The sequence below is a fragment of the Mixophyes fleayi genome, chromosome 8 (genome assembly GCF_038048845.1).
Source record: "Mixophyes fleayi isolate aMixFle1 chromosome 8, aMixFle1.hap1, whole genome shotgun sequence".
Classification (NCBI taxonomy): Eukaryota; Metazoa; Chordata; class Amphibia; order Anura; family Limnodynastidae; genus Mixophyes; species Mixophyes fleayi.
The window spans coordinates 124290679-124303926 of NC_134409.1; the positions used below are offsets into that span (position 1 = coordinate 124290679).

General features: G+C 39.6%; 1 protein-coding gene across 1 annotated transcript in view; it reads right to left on the reverse strand.

The window, feature by feature from the left end:
• The window catches only part of LRIG1 (leucine rich repeats and immunoglobulin like domains 1), a 77068-nt gene that overhangs the window by 18752 nt on the left and 45068 nt on the right, over positions 1 to 13248 (reverse strand). The window contains exons 3-7 of the mRNA XM_075183402.1: positions 8540 to 8677; positions 7212 to 7355; positions 5161 to 5304; positions 4465 to 4608; positions 2747 to 2890 (exon numbers count right to left, since the gene is read on the reverse strand). Coding sequence (XP_075039503.1) covers positions 2747 to 2890; positions 4465 to 4608; positions 5161 to 5304; positions 7212 to 7355; positions 8540 to 8677 — 714 coding nt within the window. The remainder of the gene's footprint in view (positions 1 to 2746; positions 2891 to 4464; positions 4609 to 5160; positions 5305 to 7211; positions 7356 to 8539; positions 8678 to 13248) is intronic.

Sequence of the window (13248 nt, forward strand, 5' to 3'; positions counted from 1 at the left end):
TTCCTTGTACATTTGCTTTCATAGTATGTGAACCAGGAACCACCGACTGCAATAGAACACTGCCCCTAGAGGCCAAAACTGTCATACGGTATAACACTTTGCTTGGAGTGTTTATATCAAAGTGAAAAACGCCTACAAAATATACCGCTAATAGTTATTTTATAGCGATGTAGAAGCTCTTTTTAAAGCAGGCTCGCACAGATCAGGACTTTTCCTGCAGTTTTGGAACTGCATGTGGTCAATGGTCCTGCGCAAAACGGTAGAATACTCGGCTTTATGGAACAATATCTTTTTAGCAAAGTATCTCGCAGGTGTGACATGACTTGAGCTCTCTTTAAGCTCTGCCTGTAATAAAATCATCACACAAGATATTATGGACTGAACGAAGTTATCCATTCTATGGTAACTAGTGACAACACTTAGGAATGAGGCACTGTACAATATGAGGCATATTCAAATTGTGCGCGGAGTGCCCTCCGCGTTACCGCTCCAATGCGTATTTCCCTTCGGCCCCATAGGGTTGTGAAGGGAAATCCGCAATGTTGCGTTACCGTAAAAAATACGCAGCCGCGATGTTCATCCCAACATGGCGGCTAATTGAATATGCCCCTTTAGGTCTTCGTGATGTTACTAGTTTTCCCTAAATTGATCTGATGAATATTGACTCAGCCCACAAAACGGCTTCATGTGTAAGTGATGGGTAAGATTTAATTACCTTTAACAAAGCACATGACTGTAGCCAATATGTGTAAATAGTGATTTTTCTGTGTATATTTTCCATAGATTAAAGTTCCCCAAAAAAATAAAATAATAATTCTTCGTAGGCAACTAGAGAGACATTTCTACTTCCAGGATCAATACATTAACCTCAGATATAAAAGTTAATTTTTCCTTTTTAAATTAATAAATAAAACATCTGACATTTGACCATTACTCTACATCCATCCTGAACTAGAATTTCCAGCATATAACAATACAGCCCACAGTTCTATCCCTTGTCGCCCACTTTCTATACAGTGATGGAATGCTGTAAGCCACCCATAGGGGACAGTCGTTTATAGACTAAATCCCTAATGTTACATTGAATCCATGTCCATTACTGATGTATTACCGTTCCTTTTTGGCCTGGTTTTGTTCTTCCATTGAAATCTGAGATCCGTATTGTTGAACGGACAATGAAGGGCCTGAGCCCATCTTTCATTCTATTCAGCTTTCTCCTCTCCCATGCCAAGTTCCTATTCTTTCTGGCTGGCTGCATCTAAATGCAAGTAGCCCTGTTAATCACAGGACTGAGGTCCTCCAGCGTGATCCCTGTTTGAATAAGCCCAGTGATTCAGGAGTTTCGCACAGAGCAGAGGCATCCAAACAATAGGCTATAATTAAAGCATGTCTGGGTTCTTTACACCAGGTGCACGAGCCTGTATGCTCTCCCACTTATTAAATCAGAGCTCACCCTGCACCTCTGTCTATTCTTCTTCTTCTACAGAAATGAAAACGGAACAAGGACACATGATTCTTTTACTCTTTTTTTTTTTTTTTCGGGAATGCCAACAGATCCTGAATGAAATACAGGCACCAACAGCTGCCATTAAAAGACACTTTCTGTGTGCCAAACACTGCGGCTTTAGAAATCCCCGGAGAGATCAAGTCTTTTAGTTAGTGTGGAAATCAGGATAAAAGCAGGAAAGGCTCCAACCAACATTTTTTTTTTTTGGAGGGGGGGGGGGATTTTTAAACGGTTCATTAAACAAAATAATAATTGCAGCTATTGACACTCTGCTGAAGATGCACTTGTATGTGCCCGTCTGCTTTGTCACAATACTGGCACAGCAATCATTGCACAATATGCAGTCCAGATTTTGTATGCATCAGCCAAGTAAAAAGCATCACTTTAGCTTGACTGCCAGACAACAATTTTATGTGCCGCAAAGCACTAATAAAAAGGTATTGATCCTTACAAGTGATTGTACATTTAAGTTGTGTAAAAGTTGGCTTGGTCAACTATGCTACCTATGTTAACGTGTAAGACGTTTCACCGAAATAGGATTTGTACAATTGTTTTGTAGCCATCTACTCACTGAATAAATGTACGAGAGATCAAAAGTTATTACGTGATAAGTTTAAGCATACATTTGCCATTTTGTATGCACAATTGCGCATAGGAAATTATTTTACTTGACACATCGATCAACGTCACAATGAGCACTTTTATGTTACAATTCAGCAGAACAGGGCTCTTTGCCCACAGTACCCGACACTAACTTGGCATGACATAAATAAACTTAGATGTTGGTCTATACTTTCCAAAACGTCTCTCTCAAGGAAATGTACAGATATTGTTAATAAGAAAGCCATCCAAACTAGTTTAAGACAGTCTAGCAAGTATTTTGTTAAAGAGTATAAAATAAAATTACAAACTACCTATAAGACACATACGAAATAAGCCAGCTAGTGTATATATAATGTACAAAGTAGATACATGGAAAACCTTAAGACAACTTTCAAGATATCAGATATTTTTTTTTTAACATAATCAAAGAGATAACGGTGTACTCTAAACTCCATTTATGTATTAAGACCTCACGATCAGGAACGTCAGTTCTTTGCATCTGTAATTACTTGCATGTGATTGCAAATAAATAATAGTAATAATAATTATAATAATAAATCATAGTAGTAGTAATAATAATAGTAATAAAATATTATAGCTACTTCTGGACTATGGCCATTCTAGTTTAATACTTACAATATACGCAGTTTCTGAAGCCGTTTAAATGCCCCCTCTGCAATGAGATTGATAGAGTTATGGCTGAGGCGTAGGACAGTCAGAGACCCCAGATCTGCAAGACTCCCTTCATCTAACCGAGTGAGGTTATTATGAGACAGGACTCTATGGAAACAAAAAACAGATATACTATGTAACCTGGAGAACACAGATCTCTGCAAGGACAAACATTACTGGAGAAGGTATACTCTAGACTGAACATTCTCTTCATTGTACTGAACAAACGAAACACAATTTCAACATAGTCCAAAAGACAATAAACTCCCATAATTACACATAGCCTTAATCATCAATTTATTTTTGCATTCTAAGGGGGGTATTCAATTGTCCGCGGGTTCGAGCACGGAAAAACTAATACAGTTAATACGATAATCAGCTCGCAGGGAGCTGCGAGCTGAAATCCAGCGAGTAAATTACCGTATTAACGGTTTTTCCCGCGAACGATTACCGTAATAACGGTAGTCGTGCGCGGACCGCGGGATTTTCGGCAATCCCGCCAACAATTGAATATGCCCCTAAAGATATGTTTATGGAGATAATTTCATGCACCAAAATATCCACAAAACACCTTTCTGTCCACCGGACTAATCTCCTATATAGTCCGACATAATTAATGATCTGCGCAACACTTCTTAAAAGAGGAGTTAAATCGCAATCTGGCGCACATCCCAGATAATGTCTACACTTACTATTAAAGAATTTAGCTAAGAGATAAAAGGCGTTTCTGAGCTACTAACCAAAGACCTGGATTCTACAAAAAGAACAAAATCACTTTGATAAAATGCAGAGAAAAATCTGCCACCGATGTGAAAGGAATATCATTTTTATGCTCTTATTTCCAATAATTCAAACAGAAAGGCCAAAAAATTAAGCTACGGACATTTAAGAGCTGTAATTAATGGTATAGATTGAGCATGCTGCCATTTGCGATTTAAACCTCAGTGTGTGTGTGTGTTTTTTGCAGTAAATAAATCACTTTGTATGGGAAGTGGCTACTGCTCTTTAAATACAGGAAGGCAGAAAAGAAATTATATTATTTTGCGAGTTACTTAAAATGATCTTCTGACCCCATCAATTGTGCAATGAAATACTGTATTTATAGTAGTACTCAAGACTGTGGAACTAATGTGCTCTTCTCTGTGTAAACCAGCTTGGTAAAAGAAACAATTGCTAAAATAAAAACTGCTATTGAATTCAGTTTACAGCACGGTCCTCGAAAAATCCTTTATTTTATATTTAAAAAAAAGATACCAATGTGCCAATTGGGGGAGGGGGGTTACCAAATACCAACTAGTCTAACCATCAAGCCATTAGAATGATTTAATAATCCCTCTAGAAAAGACAACTTTTATTTATCTTTTAAAGGGCATTTTCGGAATATCCTTTGGTTGTCATTCCACATCTTCTACACATCTGTGTATTTTGAACTGGGTGGAGATATAACAATGTCTGGCCAATGAGATAATCTGAATGCTCACAGCAACACAGAGTATTTCAGGAGATTGGTGTGCCGATATTCTCGGAGGCAGTGAGATTAGGTTAGTGAGGACAATACTGCATGTGCTCGGGACAGTGTTAAGATGCCAGGAGGCGGCCATACACCCGAACACCCTCAGTCTATGCCTGCCCTCCTGTCTGGCTCCATCGGATGGCACCGGTAGGTGGTAGGTGATACTTACAGCTCTTGCAGTCTCTGGCAGAAGCTCCAGCCCCCGGAGCTAATTTTGGATATGGAGTTGTTGCCCAGGTAAAGTTGCTGGAGCGACATGAGCCCATAAAGAGAACCACTGTTCACTTCTGTCAGGCTGTTAAATTCCAGATGTCTGCAAATACAGGCAGTAGGGGGATGAAGCCATTGGTTAAAATGTGTCCTTTAGCTGCACTATACACATCCATCATACAAATATTCACTGGGGATAAGACAAGATTGTCATTGTTTAACTAACATAATTATTCCCTTGACCGTCCACAGCTGAATAAATAATAGCCATACCTTGACCTGCGAAACGCGTGGACCTGTTTTACTCAAAACGCAACCCTGGGATATCCATATTGAGTAACATCCATTATCCAGCTGTTATAATGCATGTATATATATGCATACACGATACAGTCAGAAGTGCTAGTGGAAAGTTCAGGAAGCAACTAATAAAGCCTAAGTTTAATTGACGTTTAGGTGTACATTGTGAATATTGGTCTGCTCTCACTTTGTATAACGGACAGGTATGCCAAATTGAGGTCCTGTAGAAGGTATGTTCTGGTAACCTTAATTTCCTAACAGTTACAGTCCTAAACTCTACGGTAAGAACAGTAGAGATGGTGGGTATTATTCGCGAACACAAAAAACAGTTCAGGCGCCATTTGCCAATACTTACAGGACTTGCATTCGTGCCAGGCCCCAGAAGGCCCCATCTGTGAGTCTGCTGATATTGTTGCGCTGTAACTTTAAAACCTCCAGGCTGTCCAACCCCTGGAACGTGAGCCCCTCTATCAGGCGAATCCGATTCCGATTGAGTTCCCTACAAACCAGAGATAGTTCACGTAGCATTGTTATAATGTAACCTGCTATCGGGTAGTCATCCCACGTCTAGCAACAGGAACAAGAGAATATAAATAAGTGCCAGATCACATAGCATAGCTCTCTCTCCCCCCCATTTACAGCACCAGTGGGTAACGAGGACCTGCTAAGAACCAAAAGACCTTTTTAAAGAAGCACAAGAAAGATCTAAAGACTCTGATTGTTCCCTCTGCTTTGTCTGTCTGAACTAATGGAAAAATTATCCTTGCTTGGTTAAAAACCATTATCTCCCAATGCACCTACCTAAAACACAAACATTCTTATTATTCACCAAGTTCCAGAAGCAAACTTTGCTATAAGTGCATCACTGGTAATCAGAGGAACGGGGTTTGACCAATAAAAAAACAAGTTTAGTTTCTTATCTAGAACAAGTTTGTGTTTCTTAACTGCGAGCAATTAATTGCAGGTGGAAAAATGTAACAAAAATGGTTACAGTATATAGACCGTGCCAACTACAGCAACTGCAGAACAGGACAGTGTCCTTAGAAATGCAATGTTAAAGTGATCTGGATACAATTTACTGCTATCGAGACCACTGAATCAATATTAGAACTTCAGGGGTCTCATGGCCAAACACTACGGTTGGTATTAGAGACCTCACATCTGCTAGCACCTGTATCCGCTTCTTCTCCAGGTATAATGAAGACATTTGAAAACGTAGTGCTGTGTAGTGGATAGTTGTCAATGTTAGTCATCCAATCGGATGTACTGACAACCTTCCACCGAGCAATGCTTACTGGCCGATTCATCTAGACCAGTGATGGCTAACCTGTGACACTCCAGGTGTTGTGAAACTACAAGCCCCAGCATGCTTTGCCAGTAGATAACTAGCCAATAGCTGGCAGAGCATGTTGGAACTTGTAGTTTCACAACACCTGGAGTGTCACAGGTTAGCCATCACTGGTCTAGATTAACAATCGTTAGCAATACCGAAAGCTCTAAGATTTCAGGGTCGCGATCTGTGTTTTACAATGACTGGCAGCTCTTAAGACTTCCATGCCAAGTCAATAAGGAAATACCTACTTAAAATTTACCTGACTGGTCAGTAAGACAATTGTTGTGAACGTCCCAGATTGACTGAACCAGCCATCTGAGAATAATCCAAAAACTATTTCAACACCTTCAATCCTTGCACTTAAAATTCAGAAATGTTCACAATGGCCTTCGTTTTGGCACAAGTTTATTTATTAATTGGAAAATCAAAATGGTAAGCAAGTGGTAGATTGCAAGCCCGCTGTGACAGTAAACCTATGTCTGTGCTCTCTGGCACGGATACAACGAGAAAATAAAAGCACATACGTTATTACAGTAAACTGTTGCATACCGCTTGTGGCGTTGAATAAACATCAGAAAAAGTTTGAGCGTTTAACTATAGTATTACAATGATTGGCTTTGGTTCGGAAAGGCTAGGCAAAAAAAAGTTTTATTAGCAAAACAAAGGAAAGATTTATTTAACTATCACCTTGTTCAACATTTCCTGCCTAATCATCCCCTGTGTGGTCTGAAAACGTTCGTACTGTGCCAGACTTCAGCCGAAGAACGTGATAAAATTACTGATAATCATTAAAACTTAAACATCATTGTTTAAGGCTGAGAGGCCCCGTACGTCTGAAAAGTCCAACTGACTGTAGCTTTATTGGGTAAAATAGGTCCCTAATCTTTAAAACGAGCCATTTATCCGAGAGAGAGGAGGGGGGGAAAGTCTAAACATGTTTTATTAGGTGGTGTTTTTGTATTAATGAATACAGAGCATTGGTAAAACCCTGGCAGTTGGCATGTTAATCCCAAGAGGTGCAATATCTGTTGAGAGTGTAGGGAGCTGTAATTAAGCTCTGCACTGGTACTTACAGTTGGGTTAGTAAGTGTAGTCTAAATGCTTTGGCAGGAAGCTGGGAGATTCTGTTTTTGCTCAGACGAAGTGTAAGCAAAGACCGTGACAGGTTATCAAATGATCCAGGCTCCAGGCTGTTCAGCTTGTTGCTCCCCAAGTTGCTGTAGAAAAAGATTTGCAAAAAAAAAAAAAAAAATGTCAACTATTTCACGTCAGGCCGTATGACCATTTTTTTTTTTTAATAATGAGTGCGTCTTTCTTTGCAGAAAAATGCTGCTGTGAATGTCAGTTTGTAAGTTTAGAAACAAGCAATGCATTATTTTGAAAGAAACGGTTTACAATATATTGCACACAAAGTATATATATTAGGGATGAGCGCAATCCCTATTTTAAAAGTCAGAAGACTACTGAATCCTTTTACAAAAGATCTGTCCCATTTCAATAAAGTTTATTTGGTTTTCAGACAAAATGGGCGGACATGATAAATCTTATGGACAATATTAACTCCAGGGAACAATTGTTCTTCAATATAATATGAAAAGTTTGTGCAAGTGAGCTGAAGGTGTCTTAGGAGTCCTTATATGGATCCTTAAAAAAGGTGAATTATCCTTTTTATCTGCTTTTCATCATCCCTACCTCATACACCCCCCCCCCCTCTTTTATTGACTACGCGAACAGGAAAGCAAAGCAAGAAAAAAAAAAAAAGTGAGGTGTAACTTTGCACCTGAGCAAAACCATGTTGCATTGGAGGGGGGAGGTAAACGTAAAATGCAGGGACAGATTTATAGTTGGGATGGAGCATGTCCTTAAAATTCAATGTAAGAATAAAGCTATCAAGTATTTGTGTGCTACATTTAAAAAGCAGCCAGTATTTTCCTTATGTGCAAAATAATAAACTAATTTGCACCCCTTCCATTGTAACATGGTTTGTCCAGTATTAAATTGACTCCTTTATTTCTTAATGACTCAGGCCCCTTATGACTACATCTTAATTTCTCAGATCTTGGTATTTGGAGATGACGGAAGTAGGTAAAATTTGGTTTCACCCAACAGAATTGATAATGCTGCCCCTCACTCGCTATCGGTTGGCCTGTGGCATCAACATCAAGGTCTGCAAATCAGTTCCTCTGTTATGGAGGTACAGTTTCATCAGGGGTCCTTGTACCGGCAACTTGAAAAGAGTCTAGTACTCCGTCTAGTAGTGGTGGTGGTGGTGGGGGGGGGGTGAAAACTCAATAATATTATCAGGACTGCATAAAAACGGAAGTCTGTCAACTACATCCTACATTACAGGCCCTTTACCAACGCTAGATCCAACCGCTATGGCGAGGTGCACAGTACTTACAGGTCCGTTATACGTAGCCGTGAAGGGAACGAACCGCTTGGAATTTTCGTTATTTCATTTGAACTCAAATCCAAGTTCTCCAGTGCTGTGTATTCAGTCAGTTCATGAGGCTCGATACTGCGAATCTTGTTGTGGTGCCTGCAAGAGATGCAGATGACATCATAATGAGCCGAGCAGCCAGAGCCTTTTCCACCAGCGGTGTGCAAAATTCATGGCAAGGTGGCATAAATAAAAGTCAGAATGTGAAGGAGACACACTGAGCAGGCATTTTGGTAGTTAAAAAAAAACAAACAAAAAAAACAAACGAAAAAAAAAAAAAACAAAAAAACAAAAAACACACCCTACAAGGATCAAGCATAAAAAAATACATTAAAAAAAGCCTGCTATACAAGTATCTCATACTCCATAAGCTGAACTTTTAGTCAAGAGACTGTAAAACGGAACAATACACATAGATGAAATAGTTGAACATCTAATACTAACTCGCTGCTAATTCTTTTGGAACTCATGAGGTTTTGTGACTCACAAAGTTGGCCGGCCTGTGACATTTTGGAGAACTGAGGAGGCGCTTGTCAGATTTAGGGTTTTTTTCACACCTATCTGCTATTAATGCATATTAAAATTAGGATGAATAGTTTCTTATATACTTGTACCCACAAATGCATTCTTAAATTTAAACACTGCGTAAATTTAAAGACCTGTTCCTTGTGCACTGACTCACACTGCCAGTGTAAGATTATATTGGTAAAGCATCACTAGATGGCATGTAAAGTGCACGTTCCTATCCATGCACTTTTTACCCATTTTCCCAGTGCAGATGAACCCTCGTGGTCTGCTATGCCTCTTTGGATTTTGTTAATACAACAGGAAGTGAAACATACGCATATCATAGAGGGGACCTCTTCACAGAGATGCTGAGTCAGACCTTCCCAGGGGAAGCCGGACAAATTCTCAGGCCGACTGCAGATGTCGTGTTTGTTCAGGTGGGAATTTAATCCTAAAAACAAGGATAGGCCAATGGCTGGATACACGAGCCCAGGAGACCAGAATCAGCAGCATAGAAAGCCGGAAGTACATTATATGGGTCACTTTCGACAAAAAGACCAAAAGAAAATTAGACAGCGACACTTTTAAATGAAAATATTATATATTAAACATACGCACACCATATCTCCTTTATTAGAATCCAGACACTGCTCTCTATATGACTGCATGAACAGACGCACTGTAATTCACTAGTAATAGTGCGGAGTGGCTTCTCCAGCACCGGATGACGGGGGCACACCCGTGTGACGTAGTTTCATACTCCTTTTCATGCATAAATTATAATCCTGGGGCAGTTCTTCTGAACACGATCAATGTGCAGCCCGTGAAATCCTTTTGGTGATCTTTCCTTTTAAACCTGGGTACCTCTACGCAATTATCGTGCGGATCACACGATTCGCAACCGCTTGGTCAGATATTGCGAGAGTGTGTGTACGCCCCCACAATCAGGTCTTATCTTATCAAAACACATTGCATCTGTTAACCGTGATTTTTAAAGAAGTTTATAAAACCAAATAAACGATGGACCGATGTCGTGCAACTGTGGAAGCCTGTCCGCACTCACAACCGTCTGTTTAACACTTATAGTTCTTATCCATATTTATAGAGTGTGCAGGGTCCATTTTGTCAGAAGCCAATTCACCTACCAGTAAAGCTGGGTACACACTACACGGTTTTCGTCCAATAATCGGCTCAATCAGCCGACATACGACCGCTTGTTCAAAAGTCGGGCCAGTGTGTGCAGTGACACGATGGTCGAAAGTCTGCTCAAATGGACGATTGTCGCCTTATTTGGTCGGTCGTACCGTTAAATATTTTCGTTCCAATCTCGTTTCCGTTGTGTAGCGTGTATAAGTTTCCCCACCGATCCACAACAGCGAGTAAGAAATTACAGTCATTGCTTAGGACAACATGGCTGTAAAAAGTCGCTAAAGGGACGTCCGCTATTCCCTTTATCTTCCTAAACAAGGCTAGTGTGTATGCAGTCCATGGACCGAGCGGTCGGAACATCGATCGCATGTAAAATCGATCGGCATAAAAAGTTGGTGGAAAATTCTGTAGTGTGTACCCAGCTTTACATTTAGAGTAGTGGTGGGCACAAGGTACACAAGTGTTACACTCTAACATATCTGACAATAAAGCAGGATGGAGCTGAGGGCCGCCGAATGCCCATCACTGCTTTAAGCTATGTACGGTTACGGGAATTTTCATAGATGAGATGGTTGTAAACCGTTTTTATGTGTTTTACGAACTTGTCTTTTTAGAACCCTGAAGGCCCAGTTTATCAAGGTTATTTTAGAGCAATTCTCCAGCAATTAGCAGTTCCACATTTGTCAATCTTAAAAATTCCATTTCACTTTTCCTTCCAGCATTTTAGCAGAAGGATTTTATTTTTTAAAGTACATTGTAAATTTTCATATTCTTTGAGTTACTGTAGTTTATTGGCACTGTCGTATGTTTATCTGTTTTCACTGTAAAAATGAAAGATTAGCCAACTCTATAAAAAAAAATCACGTTATTTTACAAGACTACAATTATTAAAAACTGTATAATAAAACGAACACTGCATCAGAGATTTATTGTAATTTATTAAGATTATGATTTTTTTTTTCTTCTTTTAAAGAGCTGAATATTTTGAAAGGGCTAAACAAAATTAATCGTGGAGTTACGACCTGTCGTTGATTTATTTTACAACGGCATAAAAAAAAAAAAAAACACTCAGGTCATATTTGCCTGCACTCCACGTCGAAGTCTGTTAGTCATTAAACGTCGCTTGAAAATGGCTTTTTAAACAGTGTAATTGGACGTTCTAAATCAGCATAAAAATAAAAAGCACCTTTAGCACCATCAAGTCTCCCAACTTGACATCTGAGTTTGAAATTCATCCAAGCGGCTCACGATGATAAAATTCTTTTCCTTTTATTTTAACCTTCCTGATATTTACCATGAAACAAGAGCTGGCTGTCAAAATAGAGCCGCAGAGGCGTTCAGTCACTTCAAACGAAAACCTCCAATGCCTACAAGGGCCCTTTATTTTGACATGAAGGGTATGTGATGTCACACACGTTTATGAAGGAGGCCGACACTGTCAGTTGATATGACGCGCCATTACATAGTTAGCAAGGGTGTGAGCGAACAAGAATACATAAAAAAAAAAAAATACATGTCAAACAAGTTCAACATATTCTTATATGACCCAGAGGAAGGGAACAAAATCTCAGCAATACAGCTGCCAATGTATTCTTGTGGCAGCACGGTGGCTCAGTGGTTAGCACTTCTGCTTCACAGCGCTGGGGTCATGAGTTCAATTCACGACCATAGTCTTATCTGTCTGGAGTTTGTATGTTCTCCCTGTGTTTGCGTGGGTTTCCTCCGGGTGCTCCTACACTCCAAAAACATACTGGTAGGTTAATTGGCTGGTATTAAATTGATCCTAGTCTGTCTGTGTGTATGTTAGGGGATTTAGACTGTAAGCTCCAATGGGGCAGGGACTGATGTGAATGAGTTCTCTGTACAGCGCTGCGGAATCAGTGGCGCTATATAAATAAATGGTGATGATGATGATGATGCGGGCAACAAAAATTATTTTCTGGCCCCTTAAATGGCGATCGCCTCAAGAGCTTAGATCCGTGTTGGCTAACCTGTGACACTCCAGGTGTTGTGAAACTACAAGTCCCAGCATACCCTTCCAGCAATAAGCTGCTATATATTGGCAAAGCATGCTGGGACTTGTAGTTTCACAACACCTGGAGTGTCACAGGTTAGCCAACACTGGCTTAGATCAACCACCCCAAAAATACATTCTAATATTCATAGCTGGACAATTTTTTATAAAACAAAAAGGCATTCAATTTATTTTTAAAATCAGTCCAATGACAAATAGTGACAAAAACATTTAAATATTTTAATTACGGTAATTAAGTGGAGTTGCTTGAAAAGAGAAAAAAGAAGTTCTAGCATTCAGTTTTGGGTGGACTTATCCTTAAGTTTACGGCAATGAGCGCACTTTTGGGATCCTGTTCCTGCAAGTAGTTTTAGGCTATACGTCCTTTTGTTTCCTCAATTTTTAAAGCTCAATGTTTTATCTTTTTGCTAAATTTACCAACCACACTGTTATCAACTCTTAGTCAACCTCTAAACTAGTGTCATGCAATATATTATTAATTTTTAGGCTGGTGGGACAAAACACCTTCTCACTGCTTTAATTTATCACAAGCCAAAACTAATTTCTCGATTGGTAAAGAGATGAGAATAAACGGCTCCACCGGCCGTCTTGTGGATACTTAAGTTCCTAAAAAGAGGTGTAGTCACTGGCACCTGTCACATGCAAGAGATTCTATGTAGTGTTGTCGATAGACTGTTCTTTAGATCTCCATCCCCTTCCTTCTCTTCCTGCATTAAAATATTTGCTACCAGCACTAATTAGATATAATATAATTTGCATTGGTAGCAAAGTTCAGATTTTCACTCCAGCTCATTCATGTGTAAATTACAGCAGTCTGTCCCTGGTGACCCAGACATGCCGTTCCCAGCACATCTATAGGCAGAACACTTGTACTGCTCATATGGTACAAGCACAAACAAAACCACATGACCGACTTTAAAACAGAGCAACAGCTTTTTTTTTTCTAGACAAACCGGTTTGTCTGCCATTATCGCTTTCC